The sequence below is a fragment of the Pseudophryne corroboree genome, chromosome 4 (assembly GCF_028390025.1).
Source record: "Pseudophryne corroboree isolate aPseCor3 chromosome 4, aPseCor3.hap2, whole genome shotgun sequence".
Taxonomy (NCBI): domain Eukaryota; kingdom Metazoa; phylum Chordata; class Amphibia; order Anura; family Myobatrachidae; genus Pseudophryne; species Pseudophryne corroboree.
In genome coordinates, this window is record NC_086447.1 from 606,115,613 (window position 1) to 606,135,633 (window position 20,021).

Consider the following 20,021-nt stretch of genomic DNA (forward strand, 5'->3'; position numbering starts at 1 on the left):
TCATCCCTAGGAACAGCAGACGAGTTGTCGGCATTAATTTGGATTTTGGAATATTCAGAATCCATCCGTGCTGCTTTAGCACCTCTTGAGATATTGCTAATCCCATCTCTAGCTGTTCTCTGGACCTTGCCCTTATTAGGAGATCGTCCAAGTATGGGATAATTAATACGCCTTTTCTTCGAAGAAGAATCATCATCTCGGCCATTACCTTTGTAAAGACCCGAGGTGCCGTGGACAAACCAAACGGCAGCGTCTGAAACTGATAGTGACAGTTTTGTACAACGAACCTGAGGTACCCCTGGTGTGAGGGGTAAATTGGAACGTGGAGATACGCATCCTTGATGTCCAAGGATACCATAAAGTCCCCTTCTTCCAGGTTCGCTATCACTGCTCTGAGTGACTCCATCTTGAACTTGAACTTCTTTATGTACAGGTTCAAGGACTTCAGATTTAGAATAGGCCTTACCGAGCCATCCGGCTTCGGTACCACAAATAGAGTGGAATAATACCCCTTCCCTTGTTGTAGAAGAGGTACCTTGACTATCACCTGCTGAGAGTACAGCTTGTGAATGGCTTCCAAAACCGTCTCCCTTTCGGAAGGGGACGTTGGTAAAGCAGACTTCAGGAAACGGCGAGGTGGATCTGTCTCTAATTCCAACCTGTACCCCTGAGATATTATCTGCAGGATCCAGGGATCTACCTGCGAGTGAGCCCACTGCGCGCTGTCATTTTTGAGACGACCTCCCACCGTCCCCGAGTCCGCTTGAGAAGCCCCAGCGTCATGCTGAGGCTTTTGTAGAAGCCGGGGAGGGCTTCTGTTCCTGGGAAGGAGCTGCCTGTTGCTGTTTCTTCCCTCGACCTCTGCCTCGTGGCAGATATGAATAGCCCTTTGCTCTCTTATTTTTAAAGGAACGAAAGGGCTGCGGTTGAAAAGTCGGTGCCTTTTTCTGTTGGGGAGTGACTTGAGGTAGAAAGGTGGATTTCCCGGCTGTAGCCGTGGCCACCAAATCTGATAGACCGACTCCAAATAACTCCTCCCCTTTATACGGCAAAACTTCCATATGCCGTTTTGAATCCGCATCGCCTGTCCACTGTCGCGTCCATAAAGCTCTTCTGGCCGAAATGGACATAGCACTTACCCGTGATGCCAGTGTGCAGATATCCCTCTGTGCATCACGCATATAAAGAAATGCATCCTTTATTTGTTCTAACGACAGTAAAATATTGCCCCTGTCCAGGGTATCAATATTTTCAATCAGGGACTCTGACCAAACTACCCCAGCACTGCACATCCAGGCAGTCGCTATAGCTGGTCGTAGTATAACACCTGCATGTGTGTATATACTTTTTTGGATATTTTCCATCCTCCTATCTGATGGATCTTTAAGTGCGGCCGTCTCAGGAGAAGGTAACGCCACTTGTTTTGATAAGCGTGTTAGCGCCTTGTCCACCCTAGGAGGTGTTTCCCAGCGCTCCCTAACCTCTGGCGGGAAAGGGTATAATGCCAATAATTTCTTTGAAATTATCAGCTTTTTATCAGGGGCAACCCACGCTTCATCACACACGTCATTTAATTCTTCTGATTCAGGAAAAACTATAGGTAGTTTTTTCACACCCCACATAATACCCTGTTTAGTGGTACCTGTAGTATCAGCTAAATGTAACGCCTCCTTCATTGCCAAAATCATATAACGTGTGGCCCTACTGGAAAATACGGTTGATTCGTCACCACTGGAATCAGTGCCTGTGTCTGGGTCTGTGTCGACCGACTGAGGCAAAGGGCGTTTTACAGCCCCTGACGGTGTTTGAGGCGCCTGGACAGGCACTAATTGATTGTCCGGCCGCCTCATGTCGTCAAACGACTGCTTTAGCGTGTTGACACTATCCCGTAATTCCATAAATAAAGGCATCCATTCTGGTGTCGACCCCCTAGGAGGTGACATCCCCATATTTGGCAATTGCTCCGCCTCCACACCAATATCGTCCTCATACATGTCCCGACACACAGCAGACACACAGGGAATGCTCTAAACGAAGACAGGACCCACTAGCCCTTTGGGGAGACAGAGGGAGAGTCTGCCAGCACACACCAAAAAGCGCTATATATGACAGGGATAGCCTTATAATAAGTGCTCCCTTATAGCTGCTTTATATATATCAAGATATTGCCATTAAATTTGCCCCCCCTCTCTGTTTTACCCTGTTTCTGTAGTGCAGTGCAGGGGAGAGACCTGGGAGCCGTCCTGACCAGCGGAGCTGTGAGAGGAAATGGCGCCATGTGCTGAGGAGATAGGCCCCGCCCCTTTTTCGGCGGGCTCGTCTCCCGCTATTTTGTGAATACAGGCAGGGGTTAAATATCTCCATATAGCCTCTGGGGGCTATATGTGAGGTATTTTTAGCCTTTATATAGGTTTACATTTGCCTCCCAGGGCGCCCCCCCCCAGCGCCCTGCACCCTCAGTGACTGCGTGTGAAGTGTGCTGAGAGGAAAATGGCGCACAGCTGCAGTGCTGTGCGCTACCTTTAGAAGACTGCAGGAGTCTTCAGCCGCCGATTCTGGACCTCTTCTTACTTCAGCATCTGCAAGGGGGCCGGCGGCGCGGCTCCGGTGACCATCCAGGCTGTACCTGTGATCGTCCCTCTGGAGCTGATGTCCAGTAGCCAAGAAGCCAATCCATCCTGCACGCAGGTGAGTTCACTTCTTCTCCCCTCTGTCCCTCGTTGCAGTGATCCTGTTGCCAGCAGGAATCACTGTAAAATAAAAAACCTAAGCTAAACTTTCTCTAAGCAGCTCTTTATGAGAGCCACCTAGAATTGCACCCTTCTCGGCCGGGCACAAAAATCTAACTGGAGTCTGGAGGAGGGTCATAGGGGGAGGAGCCAGTGCACACCACCTGATCTGGAAAAGCTTTACTTTTTGTGCCCTGTCTCCTGCGGAGCCGCTATTCCCCATGGTCCTTTCAGGAACCCCAGCATCCACTAGGACGATAGAGAAATATACAGGTAGGTTAATTGGCTCCCAACAAAATTAACCCTAGCATGAACGTGTGTGTGTGTGTTTACATGTGATAGGGAATATAGATTGTAAGCTCCACTGAGGCAGGGGCTGATGTGAATGGCCAAATATTCTCTGTAAAGCGCTGCGGAATATGTGCGCGCTATACAAATAACTGGTAATAAATACTGTGTTTTTCTTATTTCAACATATAGTGAAGAAATGTCAGATATTTTTGGAGATTACAGAGTTGCGAACACGGCTTGCTTATATCTGCTATTATATGTGGGGCTTCCAGTGGTAAAAGTATTTCCATTCCCATAAGCATCATCACTAAGACATGGTCAAGCCTGTACTGTCAATACAGGTTGAGTATCCCTTATCCAAAATGCTTGGGACCAGAGGTATTTTGGATATGGGATTTTTCCGTATTTTGGAATAATTGCAAACCATAATGAGATATCATGGCGATGGGACCGAAATCTAAGCACAGAATGCATTTATGTTACATATACACCTTATACACACAGCCTGAAGGTCATTTTAGATTATATTTTTTATAACTTTGTGCATTAAACAAAGTGTGTCTACATTCACACAATTCATTTATGTTTCATATACACCTTATACACACAGCCTGAAGGTCATTTAATACAATATTTTTAATAACTTTGTGTATTAAACAAAGTTTGTGTACATTGAGCCATCAAAAAACAAAGGTTTCACTAATTCACTCTCACTCAAAAAAGTCCGTATTTCGGAATATTCCGTATTTCGGAATATTTGGATATGGGATACTCAACCAGTATCACAAATACTTCAAATTATACATGAACATGGCTGGTTATCTAGTTGAAATATGGTGAAATAAAGACCTACTGCCATAAAACCCTGCAAGAGTGCCTTCATTGTTTTTCACCAATATGCAAGAGAAATTCTTGCATTAAAAGGGGCAGATGCAATTACACACAAATTCTACTCCAAGAGCTATGGGAACTTACATTAACCTGCTCTGTTGGAAAGGCACCAATACCAACTCTAGTGGTGTATGCTTTCACCACTCCATATACATCTCCAATGCTCTGCGGAGGAATACCAAGTCCCGTACAGACTCCTCCAGCAGTACAGTTTGAAGAAGTCACAAAGGGGTAAGTGCCTGCAAAACAAAGAAGAAGGTGTATACATACTCAAGTAATTATAACAGCTACATGAACATTACAATGTACAAAAAAAAAAAAAAGAAGAAGGCGGCCAGATACATACTTTGGGGCTACTAACTGTTAAACCTCTATGTAATTTGCTGCAACAAATCACATTAACGCTCTTTCCCTTGCCAATCTTCTAAAATAGACACATTTTCTCTTCTTATTAAATAATGACACAACAACAACGTAGGTATTAACAAACGAAAAAGTTGTCACACAATAAAACATTTAATTTGAATAAAAGAAACTGTGCCCAGTTCAAAGGGAAAAGAAAAGGCAATGCCTTACCAAAATCAATATCTAGGAGTGCAGCATTTGCTCCTTCAACCAATATCTTCTTTGGTGTGCCATGAAGAGCTTCATGTATGAAATAGACACCATCCTTCACCATGGGTTTTACCTTCTCTGCATACTCCTAGATAACATAACATTGCACCATTAGTGGTCTGTACAGGATATATCTTTCTTTCAGTTAGTAACACACCATGCAGCTTGCATACTTATTGGTGGACACTGCTTCTTTTATCCTCTTAAGTAGACATTAATACAGATATACTACTTTCATAATGTAGTCTTTAAGACATTACATATGTCGCTCCTAAAGTTCTTACATATAAGAAACATGAAATAAGTAGAGTACACTGAAAACATTACAATATAATAATGTTGCAAAGCAATATTACAGTGGTTCCCAAACTCTATAATCACGGCTCACTAGAGTAGAGTATCAGAATTTCACAGCACCCCTAAATCAAAAATGTCTTATTCAGAAAAAAATATTAAAATTAAGTAAATTGTGTTTATATGTCAACCTTAGGTTCAGTTGTGTGGTGAGGGGCAGGATTCACTTCTGTTTGTCCACATATTTTATGACTGGAAGAAAAAATAAGAATTTACTTACCGATAATTCTATTTCTCGTAGTCCGTAGTGGATGCTGGGGACTCCGTCAGGACCATGGGGATTAGCGGCTCTGCAGGAGACAGGGCACAAAAGTAAAAGCTTTAGGATCAGGTGGTGTGCACTGGCTCCTCCCCCCATGACCCTCCTCCAAGCCTCAGTTAGGATACTGTGCCCGGACGAGCGTACACAATAAGGAAGGATTTTGAATCCCGGGTAAGACTCACACCAGCCACACCAATCACACTGTACAACCTGTGATCTGAACCCAGTTAACAGCATGATAACAGCGGAGCCTCTGAAAAGATGGCTCACAACAATAATAACCCGATTTTTGTAACAATAACTATGTACAAGTATTGCAGACAATCCGCACTTGGGATGGGCGCCCAGCATCCACTACGGACTACGAGAAATAGAATTATCGGTAAGTAAATTCTTATTTTCTCTGACGTCCTAAGTGGATGCTGGGGACTCCGTCAGGACCATGGGGATTATACCAAAGCTCCCAAACGGGCGGGAGAGTGCGGATGACTCTGCAGCACCGAATGAGAGAACTCCCGGTCCTCCTCAGTCAGGGTGTGCCCCTGACCAAGTAGCTGCTCGGCAAAGTTGTAAAGCCGAGACCCCTCGGGCAGCCGCCCAAGATGAGCCCACCTTCCTTGTGGAATGGGCATTTACATATTTTGGCTGTGGCAGGCCTGCCACAGCATGTGCAAGCTGAATTGTACTACACATCCAACTAGCAATCGTCTGCTTAGAATCAAGAGCACCCAGTTTATTGGGTGCATACAGGATAACAGCAAGTCAGTTTTCCTGACTCCAGCCGTCCTGGAAACCTATATTTTCAGGGCCCTGACAACATCTAGCAACTTGGAGTCCTCCAAGTCCCTAGTAGCCGCAGGTACTACAATAAGCTGGTTCAGGTGAAACACTGACACCACCTTAGGGAGAAACTGGGGACGAGTCCGCAGCTCTGCCCTGTCCGAATGGACAATCAGATATGGGCTTTTGTGAGACAAAGCCGCCAATTCTGACCCTCGCCTGGCCGAGGCCAGGGCCAACAGCATGGTCACTTTCCATGTGAGATATTTCAAATCCACAGATTTGAGCGGTTTAAACCAATGTGATTTGAGGAATCCCAGAACTACGTTAAGATCCCACAGTGCCACTGGAGGCACAAAAGGGGGTTGTATATGCAGTACTCCCTTGACAAACTTCTGGACTTCAGGAACTGAAGCCAATTCTTTCTGGAAGAAAATCGACAGGGCCGAAATTTGAACCTTAATGGACCCCAATTTGAGGCCCATAGACACTCCTGTTTGCAGGAAATGCAGGAATCGACCGAGTTGAAATTTCTTCGTGGGGCCTTCCTGGCCTCACACCACGCAACATATTTTCGCCACATGTGGTGATAATGTTGTGCGGTCACCTCCTTCCTGGCTTTGACCAGGGTAGGAATGACCTCTTCCGGAATGCCTTTTTCCCTTAGGATCCGGCGTTCAACCGCCATGCCGTCAAACGCAGCCGCGGTAAGTCTTGGAACAGACATGGTACTTGCTGAAGCAAGTCCCTTCTTAGCGGCAGAGGCCATGAGTCCTCTGTGAGCATCTCTTGAAGTTCCAGGTACCAAGTCCTTCTTGGCCAATCCGGAGCCACGAGTATAGTTCTTACTCCTCTACGTCTTATAATTCTCATTACCTTGGGTATGAGAAGCAGAGGAGGGAACACATACACTGACTGGTACACCCACGGTGTTACCAGAGCGTCCACAGCTATTGCCTGAGGGTCTCTTGACCTGGCGCAATACCTGTCCAGTTTTTTGTTCAGGCGGGACGCCATCATGTCCACCTTTGGTCTTTCCCAATGGTTCACAATCATGTGGAAGACTTCCCGATGAAATCCCCACTCTCCCGGGCGTCGGAATGAACACTGCTGACAGTGCTATCACCTGATTTTCCACCCAGCGAAGAATCCTTGCAGTTTCTGCTATTGCCCTTCTGCTTCTTGTGCCGCCCTGTCTGTTTACGTGGGCGACTGCCGTGATGTTGTCCCACTGGATCAATACCGGCTGACCTTGAAGCAGAGGTCTTGCTAAGCTTAGAGCATTGTAACTTGCCCTTAGCTCCAGTATATTTATGTGGAGAGAATTCTCCAGACTTGATCACACTCTGGAAAATTTTTCCCTGTGTGACTGCTCCCCAGCCTCTCAGGCTGGCATCCCTGGTCACCAGGACCCTTCCTGAATGCCGAATCTGCGGCCCATTAGTAGATGAGTACTTTGCAGCCACCGCAGAAGAAACACCCTTGTCCTTGGAGACAGGGTTATCCGCTGATGCATCTGAAGATGCGATCCGGACCATTTTTCCAGCAGATCCCACTGAAAAGTTCTTGCGTGAAAACTGCCGAATGGAATCGCTTCGTAAGAAGCCACCATTTTTCCCAGGACCCTTGTGCAATGATGCACTGACACTTTTCCTGGTTTTAGGAGGTTCCTGACTAGCTCGGATAACTCCCTGGCTTTCTTCTCCGGGAGAAACACCCTTTTCTGGACTGTGTCCAGAATCATCCCTAGGAACAGCCGATGTGTCGTCGGAAACAACTGCGGTTTTGGAATATTTAGAATCCACCCGTGCTGTCGTAGAACTACTTGAGATAGTGCTACTCCGACCTCCAACTGTTCTCTGGACCTTGCTCTTATCAGGAGGTCGTCCATTTTCTTTGAAGAAGAATCATCATTTCGGCCATTACCTTGGTAAAGACCCGGGGTGCCGTGGACAATCCAAACGGCAGCGTCTGAAACGGATAGTGACAGTTCTGTACCACGAACCTGAGGTACCCTTGGTGAGAAGGGCAAATTGGGACATGGAGGTAAGTATCCCTGATGTCCCGGGACACCCTATAGTCCCCTTCTTCCTGGTTCGCTATCACTGCTCTGAGTGACTCCATCTTGATTTGAACCTTTGTAAGTGTTCAAATATTTCAGATTTAGAATAGGTCTCACCGAGCCTTCTGGCTTCAGTACCACAACATAGTGTGGAATAATACCCCTTTCCTTGTTGTAGGAGGGGTACTTTGATTATCACCTGCTGGGAATACAGCTTGTGAATTGTTTCCAATACTGCCTCCCTGTCGGAGGGAGACGTTGGTAAAGCAGACTTCAGGAACCTGCGAGGGGGAAACGTCTCGACTTTCCAATCTGTACCCCTGGGATCCTACTTGTAGGATCCAGGGGTCCTGTACGGCCCCAGCGTCATGCTGAGAAACTTGGCAGAAGCGGTGGAGGCTTCTGTTCCTGGGAATGGGCTGCCTGCTGCAGTCTTCTTCCCTTTCCTCTATCCCTGGGCAGATATGACTCTTATGGGGACGAAAGGACTGAGGTTGAAAAGACGGTGTCTTTTTCTGCAGAGATGTGACTTAGGGTAAAAACGGTGGATTTTCCAGCAGTTGCCGTGGCCACCAGGTCCGATGGACCGACCCCAAATAACTCCTCCCCTTTATACGGCAATACTTCTTTGTGCCGTTTGGAATCTGCATCACCTGACCACTGTCGTGTCCATAAACATCTTCTGGCAGATATGGACATCGCACTTACTCTTGATGCCAGAGTGCAAATATCCCTCTGTGCATCTCGTATATATAGAAATGCATCCTTTAAATGCTCTATAGTCAATAAAATACTGTCCCTGTCAAGGGTATCAATATTTTTAGTCAGGGAATCCGACCAAGCCACCCCAGCTCTGCACATCCAGGCTGAGGCGATCGCTGGTCGCAGTATAACACCAGTATGTGTGTATATACTTCTTAGGATATTTTCCAGCCTCCTATCAGTTGGCTCCTTGAGGACGGCCCTATCCGGAGACGGTACCGCCACTTGTTTTGATAAGCGTGTGAGCGCCTTATCCACCCTAAGGGGTGTTTCCCAACGCGCCCTAACTTCTGGCGGGAAAGGGTATACCGCCAATAATTTTCTATCGGGGGAAACCCACGCATCATCACACACTTCATTTAATTTTTCTGATTCAGGAAAAACTACAGGTAGTTTTTTCACACCCCACATAATACCCTTTTTTGTGGTACTTGTAGTATCAGAAATATGTAACACCTCCTTCATTGCCCTTAACAAGTAACGTGTGGCCCTAAAGGAAAATACGTTTGTTTCTTCACCGTCGACACTGAAATCAGTGTCCGTGTCTGTGTCTGTGTCGACCGACTGAGGTAAATGGGCGTTTTAAAGCCCCTGACGGTGTTTGAGACGCCTGGACAGGTACTATTTTTTTGCCGGCCGTCTGTTGACATTATCACGTAATTCCTTGAATAAGCCATCCATTCCGGTGTCGACTCCCTAGAGAGTGACATCACCATTACAGGCAATTACTCCGCCTCCTCACCAACATCGTCCTCATACATGTCGACACACACGTACCGACACACAGCACACACACAGGGAATGCTCTGATAGAGGACAGGACCCCACTAGCCCTTTGGGGAGACAGAGGGAGAGTTTGCCAGCACACACCAAAAACGCTATAATTATACAGGGACAACCTTTATATAAGTGTTTTTCCCTTATAGCATTTTAATATATATAGTCATATCGCCAAATAAGTGCCCCCCCTCTCTGTTTTAACCCTGTTTCTGTAGTGCAGTGCAGGGGAGAGCCTGGGAGCCTTCCCACCAGCATTTCTGTGAGGGAAAATGGCGCTGTGTGCTGAGGAGAATAGGCCCCGCCCCCTTTTCGGCAGGCTTCTTCTCCCGTTTTTCTGAGACCTGGCAGGGGTTAAATACATCCATATAGCCCCCAGGGGCTATATGTGATGTATTTTTAGCCAGAATAAGGTACTATCATTGCTGCCCAGGGCGCCCCCCCCAGCGCCCTGCACCCTCAGTGACCGCTGCTATGAAGTGTGCTGACAACAATGGCGCACAGCTGCAGTGCTGTGCGCTACCTTATGAAGACTGAAAAGTCTTCTGCCGCCGGTTTCTGGACCTCTTCACTTTTCGGCATCTGCAAGGGGGTCGGCGGCGCGGCTCCGGGACGAACCCCAGGGTGAGACCTGTGTTCCGACTCCCTCTGGAGCTAATGGTGTCCAGTAGCCTAAGAAGCCAATCCATCCTGCACGCAGGTGAGTTCACTTCTCTCCCCTAAGTCCCTCGATGCAGTGAGCCTGTTGCCAGCAGGACTCACTGAAAATAAAAAACCTAACAAAACTTTTACTCTAAGCAGCTCTTTAGGAGAGCCACCTAGATTGCACCCTTCTCGGCCGGGCACAAAAATCTAACTGAGGCTTGAAGGAGGGTCATGGGGGGAGGAGCCAGTGCACACCACCTGATCCTAAAGCTTTTACTTTTGTGCCCTGTCTCCTGCGGAGCCGCTAATCCCCATGGTCCTGACGGAGTCCCCAGCATCCACTTAGGACGTCAGAAAAAGGACTGGTTTTGTCTTACATTGACCATAAATTCGAATTTTTCGTGGACCACCAAACCAGGGCACCCCTGCAAGTACCCGGCACACAGTTTGAGAACCAATGCAATAGTAGTTATTCATAAGCTGTCAAGTGTCAACAAATGTAAAAAAACAAAAACAATTTAGAAGCCTAAGTGTCAGAACTTGTGCCATGAACACGAGATACACCAAGTTAGTGAAGTGGCATTAACCTTTATCTTTGTTTTACCACTGGGATCGGAATCCTCACAATCTTAATGCCTGGGAATAAAGTGCCTATATGTGCAACCCCAGATCTAAAACTGCAGCTAGGTATTTCACAAATGGTAGTACAATCCCACCATAGCAATCACTTTCCCCAGAATTGTTCAAAACTAGTCTAAAATGGAATAGAAAGACCTGCTGCAGTGCTCAGCTGATAACTCAAGTCCACTGTGAGCAAATTATAATATCTGTCCTGTTACACAGTTCCATAATAAAAGCACATCTACAGTACCTACAATGATTACCTGCAAACAAGTGCACACACATGTACAGTAAGCACTGCATGAAACACATTCACACATTCTTTTATGCCATCTTCTAGAAAATAATTTGCAATTAGGGAAAACATTTAAAGATTTAAAATTTCCAGTTACTGACATAGGAGATTCCAGATCCATCCAATAGTCATTAAGCAAGACCTGGAACTCTTGCATTCACAACTGTGAAGCGTGAGCAAAGGGGAATAAACTTGCTTTTAATGGGAGTCTTCAAATTAAACCCACTTTGGCAAGTGATATCAGAATCCCACAGACACGGCTTAATTATACTGAACAGGGTGTGTAGTGGAGGTTTTCTGGTTAACATGTAAATCATGTAAATCTAGCTATACACTTGTCCAATTCTCTTCCAATTGACCTGCAACCTCTGGTTTCATTCCATCCTAGTGGGCTCAAAATAAATGTTAAACCTCCTGGAAAAAAAAAAAAAAAAAAAAGGAAGCAGATCCAATCACCAGTAACTGATTAATATAGAATTGTGACTGCTCCAGCAACTGGTTTGTCCAGCCCTTGTTCTGATTCATCCCTCAGGCAGCACCCCCTTAGTGAAGATTGGAAATGTCCCCTTATACACATCAGCCTTTCAGAAGATCGTGGGCTGTATTCAATAACTGTCGGAAGCTGCCGTCTTGTTGGAAAGACGGCAGCTTCCGACAGAAATAGGTCGGAAGGGGTTCCGACCTACTCAATAGGAGCTGATTTTTTCCGACAAGTCGGGAATTCTCGACTTGTCGGAAAACACGTGGATCGGCGGAATAGCCACCGATCCACGTGCTTCTGTTGGAAACGGGGCCAAATCTGACAGGTTTTGGCCCCCTTTCCGACAAACTCAATCCGACTTGAAAACAAGTCGGATTGAGGTGAGGAGACAAGCGGTGCAGCGGGCCGCAGGGGGAGCAGAGATCAGCAGCCGGCGGAGGGAGCTGGCTGCAGGGGGACATGTCTGCGGTGGCGGGGGAAGGCGCCGGTACCTCTCTCTCCCTGCAGCGACTCCCCCCCGCAGCCAGCTCCTACCGCCGGCCGCCGATCTGTGCTCTCCCCGCCGCCCGCAGGCACATCTCTCCCTGCAGCCAGCTCCTCCTGCCACCGATCTCTGTTTCCCCCCCCCCCCCCCCCGCAACCCAGCTTACCCCCACCGCCGTCCCACTCCTGCCCGCCGCCATCTGCGCACCTGGCCGCTGCTGTCAGCGCATCTGCAGCCCCTGACAGCAGCGGCAGGACGGGTCCCTGTGTACAGCCAAATCAGACAGTCGGATTTGGCCGTCCATTGAATAGGGGTTGTCGGATCCATTCCGACAACTGCATGTTGGAATGGATCCAACTCCGTTACTGCAGATTTAGATTGGAGATCTGCAGCAAAATTGGACAGGTGTGTATGCACAGATTGAGTGTTGTATCTGCGACCTAGGTCTCCAGTAGGATAGTGTCAGTCTGGTTAGGCATTAGATGTCCAGAGGATTGAACAAGGGTGTACCAAGCTTTAGTGCAACCTTTACAGATACCATCTATTAATGGACTACAGAGAACTTTTGAAAATGCATACGTTTTAAGATATAGAATAGGATGCACGACTTCTGGAATACTTGTCCATGCCTCTAGCATTTGCCTTTTGTGTCATTCTGTAGATCTGTCTTGTATCAGTTAGACAGTTCCCTGTGTTTGAATTCCCTTTAGTATGTTATTTCCGTGTTAGCTCCCTTTCCCTTGCCTCTGTTTTGGTATCTTTCCTTCACTTTCATTACTTCACTTACAGTACTTCCTGTGGTAAAACACACAGGCAAGAGAGTACCGTAGAATTTATCCTGAAAAGGAAAGAAGGGCACAAAAACATGACATTACAGAACCCCTGACACTCCTTTAGTGGTACACTTGTCCAAGTAGTTTATTCTCCTGGATTCCATTTAGTACCAACCTGATATCTCTATCACTGTTGAGAACTCCGCAATATCCCTGCCCCACAAGCTCGCACCCTAGGTGTCATTCTTGACTCTGAACTTTCCTTTGTTCCCCACATTCAATCCGTCTCAAGATCATGTTACATACATCTAAGAAACATATCCAGAATACGACCATATCTTACACAAGACACTGCTAAAACTCTAATCCATGCTCTCATTATCTCCCGCATTGATTATTGTAATAGTCTCTTGACCGGCCTTCCCAAACATAGGCTCTCACCACTACAATCCATTTTGAATGCAGCTGCGAGGCTAATCTTCCTTGCTAGACGTTCATCGTCTGCAGATCCGCTCTGTCAGTCCCTCCATTGGTTACTGGTATTCTACCGTATTAAATATAAAATACTTTTACTGACATACAAGGCTATTAACCAAACTGCACCAACATACATCTCTTCACTCATCTCAAAATATCTCCCTACCCGACCTCTCCGCTCTGCACAAGATCTGCGTCTCTCATCCACATGCATCACTTGTTCACACTCAAAATTACAGGACTTTATCCGGGCTTCACCTACTCTCTGGAATGCCCTTCCACGAACAATAAGACTCGCCTCTAGTCTCCAAACCTTTAAACGTTCCCTGAAAACTCACCTCTTCAGACGAGCCTATCAAATTCCCGACCCACCCACATAACCTTCAATGCTTCCCTATCCAATTACATCCTCTCTTTACAGTACACATAACATCACATATCTTGTCTTACTTTACTCTCACACCCTCCTGACACTTGGCCAACATTACGGGGTGATCATATCATACAACCCATTAAGAACCAATCTGGTGGACCATTATACAATAGGTAGCATCTATCCTTGTGTATCAATGCCTATTTCCCTATAGATTGTAAGCTTGCGACCAGGGCCTTCCTACCTCTATGTCTGTCTGTTTTTACCCAGTTAAAAAAAATATATATCCATACGATACTATGTTTGATAGGAGACTTCTCTTACATTCACTCCAAGTTCCTCCCAATTTAATAACCACACTCTATTCCAATAAAATGTTAAATTACAATTAGCATTGCTCATTACTGTAGTGAGTAGGAGACCAGAATATCAGTGTATCAGCTAGCCTTGCTTCTAGAAAGCCATGGCATTTATAGTTACTGTACATCCCTAAAACATTATTGGACTATGGCACTCACTGGTTTATAGGATTATCCTTTTTAAATTGGTAGATATTCATCGCTTACTGTAGCCGAAGATGAAGTGTTTATTCTGTTAGGCAACGGACATTATAAGAATGAATAGTTAAACCTGCTGGTTCATTAATAATTTGTATATTATTCTTTCAGAACAGTATATATTCACTTTTTTAGCATCAGGCAATCCAATTCTTACCCATAGAAAGATAATGAGAAACAATCCAGTGTTCTGTTCTAGTGGGGGAAAAAAATTAAGTTTGGTCTTTAAATACCTTAAGTTTTCCAAGTTCACCTTCAATGTCAATTTCCAGTGAAGGGTACATCGATTTGTACTGTTTAGCCAGAACTTCAAACCTGAACAAAAAAAGTACAAATTAATTCTACAAAACTAAATAAAGAGAGATTAATATAACGGTTATTGCTTGTAAATCACGCTCTAATCTGGGGATAGAGGGAGCCCAAGAAGAGAGAGTGAGAGATTTCCTCGATATTTTTTTTATTTTATTTTTTTTAAATCGGGTACTTTTTACTGATATTTTCCAAATTGCATTGCAAAAACAAAAAACACAACATCAAAATGGCATCAATAAAAAAAAAAAAAAATGTTAAAAAAAAAAACCGGTAGTAAATCCTTTTCTCTGAGTCCGTAGATGATGCTGGGGACACTTCAAGAACCATGGGGTATAGACCGGATCCGCAGGAGGCATGGGCACTTTAAGACTTTAAAAAGGGGTGCGATCTGGCTCCTACCTCTATGCCCCTCCTCCAGACTCCAGTTATAGGAACTGTGCCCAGGGAGACGGACATTTAGAGGAAAAAGGATTTATTTTGATTTAAACTAAGGTGAGATACATACCAGCTCACACCTCAAGCATGCCATTCAACCCAACGCATGCAACGGCATGAATAATGACAGCAACAGGCTGCCTATAAACGCAACACAACACGTGTGTAACCATAACTGCAGATACAGTACGCACTGGGACGGGCGCCCAGCATCCTCTACGGACTAAGAGAAAAGGATTTACCAGTAGGCATTAAAATCCTATTTTCTCCTACGTCCTAGAGGATGCTGGGGACACTTCAAGAACCATGGGGTTTATACCAAAGCTCAAGAACGGACTTGAGAGAGTGCGGATGACTCTGCAGCACCGATTGACCAAACAAGAGGTCTTCCTTAGCCAGGGTATCAAACTTTTAAAACTTTGCAAAAGTGTTTGAACCCGAGCTGTAATGCAGATACCCCCCGGGCAGCCGCCCAGGATGAACCCACCTTTCTGGTAGAATGGGCCTTCACAGATTTCGGTAACGGCAATCCAGCCGTAAAATGAGCCTGCCGAATCGTATTACAGATCCAGCATGCAATAGTCTGCTTGGAAGCAAGAGCCCCAATCTTGTTGGGATCATACAGGACAAACAGAGCCTCCATTTTCCTAATCTGAGCCGTTCTGGCTACATACATTTTCAAAGCTCTGACCACATCTAGAGACTTCGATTCCTCTAAGGCGTCAGTAGCCACCGGCACCACAATAGGTTGGTTCATGTGAAACGATGACACCACTTTTGGCAGAAATTGCTGACGAGTTCTCAACTCCACTCTATCTTCATGGAAGATCAAATAGGGGCTCTTGTGAGACAAAGCCGCCAATTCAGACATCCGCTTTGCAGAGGCCAAGGCCAACAGCATGATCACTTTCCAAGTGACGAATTTCAACTCTACCTTACGTAAAGGTTCAAACCAATGAGATTGCAGTAACTGCAACACCACGTTAAGATCCCATGGTGCCACCGGGGGCACAAAGGGAGGTTGGATGTGCAGCACGCTTGTCACGAAAGTCTGAACTTCTGGAAGGGAAGCCAATTCTTTTTGAAAGAAAATTGATGAGGCCGAAAATTTGTACTTTAATTGAGCCTAATTTTAGGCCCGCATCCACCCCTGCTTGCAGAAAATGGAGAAAACGGCCCAGCTGAAATTCTTCCGTAGGAGCCTCCTTGGATTCACACCAAGACACATTTTCTCCAAATACGGTGATAATGTTTCGCCGTTACCACTTTTCTAGCCTGAAGCAGTGTGGGAATTACTTCACCGGGAATACCCTTTCGGGCTAGGATCTTGTGTTCAACCTCCAAGCAGTCAAACGAAGCCACGGTAAGTCTTGGTACACGCACGGCCCCTGCTGTAACAGATCCTCTCGTAGAGGAAGAGGCCAGGGATCTCCTATGAGCAATTCCTGAAGATCTGGATACCAGGCCCTCTGGAACAATGAGGATTGCATGAACCCTTGTTCTTCTTATGATCTTTATCACTTTTGGAATGAGTGGAAACGGAGGGAACACATATACCGACTGAAACACCCACGGTGTCACTAGGGCATCCACCGCTATTGCTTGAGGGTCCCTCGACCTGGAACAATATCTCGGAAGTTTCTTGTTGAGGCAAGACGCCATCATGTCTATTTGAGGAATTCCCCAACGACTTGTCACTTCTGCAAAGACCTCTTGATGAAGACCCCACTCTCCTGGATGGAGATAGTGTCTGCTGCGGAAGTCTGCTTCCCAGTTGTCCACACCTGGAATGAAGACCGCTGACAGAGCGCTTACATGCCTTTCCGCCCAGCGGAGAACTTTTGTGGCTTCTGCCATTGCCGATCTGCTCTTCGTTCCGCCCTGGCGGTTTACGTACGCCACTGCTGTTATGTTGTCCGACTGAATCAAGACGGGCAGATCGCGAAGATGATGTTCCGCTTGTAGAAGGCCGTTGTAAATGGCCCTTAATTCCAGAATGTTTGTGTAGACAATCTTCCTGGCTTGACCATTTTCCCTGGAAATTTTCCCCCTGTGTGACTGCACCCCAGCCTCGGAGACTTGCATCCGTGGTCACCAGGATCCAGTCCTGGATCCCGAATCTGCGTCCCTATAGGAGGCGAGAGCTGTGCAGCCACCACAGGAGTGAGATTCTGGTCTTGGAAGACAGGATGATCTGTCGGTGCATGTGCAGATGGGATCCGGACCATTTGTCCAACAGGTCCCACTGAAACACTCTGGCATGGAATCTGCCAAACTGAATGGTCTCGTAGGCCGCCACCATCTTCCCTTGCAACCGAGTGCATTAATGAATAGACACTCTTGCTGGCTTCAGAATCTGTTTGACCAGGTTCTGAATTTCCAGAGCCTTTGCCACTGGAAGAAAAACTCTGTGATTCCGTGTCCAGAATTATACCCAAAAACGACAGCCTTGTCGTCGGAACCAACTGTGATTTTGGCAAGTTTAGGAGCCAACCATGCTGTTGCAGAATTGTCAGGGAAAGCGTCATGCTCTGCAGTAATTGTTCCTTGGACCTCGCTTTTATCAGGAAATCGTCCAAGTACGGGATACTTGTGACTCCTTGCTTGCGCAGGAAAACCATCATTTCCGCCATAACTTTGGTGAAAACCCTCGGAGCCGTGGACAGACCAAACGGCAACGTCTGAAATTGGTAATGACAATCCTTAACGGCAAACCTCAGGTAAGCCTGATGTGGAGGATATATGGGGACGTGTAAGTAGGCATCCTTTATGTCGACCGACACCATAAAATCCCCTTCCTCCAGACTGGAGATCACTGCTCGGAGAGACTCCATCTTGAATTTGAATTTTCTTAGCTAGAAATTGAGGGATTTTAAGTTCAGAATTGGTCTGACCGAGCCGTCCGGCTTCGGGACCACGCACAGGCTCGAATAAAAGCCTTCTCCCTGTTGTGACGGAGGTACCGTGACAATGACTTGATTTTGACATAGCTTTTGTATAGCACCGCATACCACCTCCCTGTCCTGAAGAGAAATTGGTAAGGCCGATTTGAAAAATTGTCAAGGGGGTACGTCTTGTAATTCCAGCTTGTACCTTTGGGACACTATTTCTAATACCCATGGGTCTAGGGGCGAACGAACCCAGAAATGACTGAAGAGTCGGAGACGTGCCCCCACTGGTGCGGACTCCCGCAGAGGAGTCCCAGCATCATGCGGTGGATTTGGTAGAAGCCGGAGAGGACTTCAGCTTTTGAGAACCTGCCACAGCTGGTGACCTTTTTCCCTTTCCTCTTCCACTAGAAGCAAGGAAGGAAGACCCTCGTCCTCTTTTGTATTTATTGGGCCGAAAGGACTGCATCTGATAGTGGTGCGTTTTCTTTTGTTGTGCAGGAACATAAGGTAAAAAGGATGACTTACCCGCGGTAGCCGTAGATACCAGGTCAGCGAGGCCGTCACCAAACAAGACACCACTTTTATACGGCAGACTCCATAGCCTTCTTAGAGTCAGCATCAGCATTCCATTGATGAATCCACAATGCTCTCCTAGCTGAGACTGCCATAACATTGGCCCTTGATCCCAAAAGGCCAATGTCCCTTGCAGCTTCCTTAAGGTAGGCTGCAGCATCCCTGATATGACCCAGTGTCAAAAGAATGCTATCCCTATCCAGGATATGTAACTCAGATGACATGTTCTCTGCCCACTTTTCAATAGCGCTACTCACCCACGCCGAAGCAACTGCAGGTCTGAGTAGCGTACCCGTAGTGACATAAATGGATTTCTGACTCCCACTTTTCCCTATCCCCAGAGGGGAATGGATATGCCACCGGAATTCTCTTGGGAATCTGAAACTTCTGGTCAGGATTTTCCCAAATCTTTTCAAAAAGAGCGTTCAGTTCATGAGAGGGAGGGAACGTTACCTCAGGTTTCTTTCCTTTAAACATACAGACCCTTGTATCAGGAACAGCAGGGTCCTCCGTGATATGTAACATGTCTTTTATCGCCACAATCATGTACTGAATGCTTTTAGCCAGTTTTGGATTTAATCTGGCATCACTATAGTCGACACTGGAGTCCGTGTCGGTATCTGTATCTGCTATCTGGGTAAAAGAACGCTTGTGTGACCCCGAGGGGGTCTGAACTTGTGACAACACATCCTCCACGGATTTCTTCCATGCCTGGGTCTGAGACTCAGACTTATCCAATCTCTTATTTAATAGAGCCACATTCGCATTCAAAGCACTCAAAACATTTACCCAATCAGGCGTCGGCGGTGCCGACAGGGTCACTCCCACAGTCGTTTCTTTCCCTAATCCAGTCTCCTCCTGGAAAGAGCACTCAGCCTCAGACATGCCGACACACGTGTACCGACACCACAAACACACTGGGCATATAGGGGACAGACCCACAGTAAAGCCTGTCAGAGAAACACAGAGGGTGTGCGCCAGCTCACAACCCAGCGCTTACCCCGGTTCTGAAACTTTTTATATAAAGCCTCAGACCTGTTAACGCTTTTATATCATTAATCCAGCACCAAATTAACTGTGCCCCCCCCCCCCTGGTTTTGCACCCTGTTACTTGACACTGTGTTTGTGGGAGCATGGCGCGCAGCGCGGCCACTGTGCATTACCTCAAAGCAGTCACTGAAGTCTTTTGATCTTCTTCTACTTACCCGTCTTCTGATGACTTCTGGCTCTGTAAAGGGGGTGACGGCGGGCTCCGGGAACGAGCATCTAGGCGTACCTAGCGTTTAGACCCTCAGGAGCTAATGGTGTCCTGTAGCCTAAGAAGCAGAGCCTTGAAACTCACAGAAGTAAGTCTGCTTCTCTCCCCTCAGTCCCACGATGCAGGGAGCCTGTTGCCAGCAGGTCTCCCTGAAAATAATAAACCTAACAAGTCTTTTTTCAGAGAAACTCAGGAGAGCTCCTCAGTGTGCATCCAGTCTCACTGGGCACAGATTCTAAACTGGAGTCTGGAGGAGGGGCACAGAGGGAGGAGCCAGTTCACACCCCTTTTAAAGTCTTAAAGTGCCCATGTCTCCTGCGGAT

At 46.6% G+C, this 20,021-nt stretch overlaps 1 protein-coding gene across 2 annotated transcripts in view; it reads right to left on the minus strand.

Moving 5' to 3' along the window:
- LOC134910040 (adenylosuccinate synthetase isozyme 2) overlaps positions 1 to 20,021 on the minus strand; it is a 247,055-nt gene that overhangs the window by 85,359 nt on the left and 141,675 nt on the right. For both annotated transcript variants that reach the window (XM_063917592.1, XM_063917593.1), the window contains 3 exons: positions 14,463 to 14,544; positions 4,488 to 4,614; positions 3,996 to 4,150 (listed from right to left, as the gene is read on the minus strand). In XM_063917592.1, coding sequence (XP_063773662.1) covers positions 3,996 to 4,150; positions 4,488 to 4,614; positions 14,463 to 14,544 — 364 coding nt within the window. The remainder of the gene's footprint in view (positions 1 to 3,995; positions 4,151 to 4,487; positions 4,615 to 14,462; positions 14,545 to 20,021) is intronic.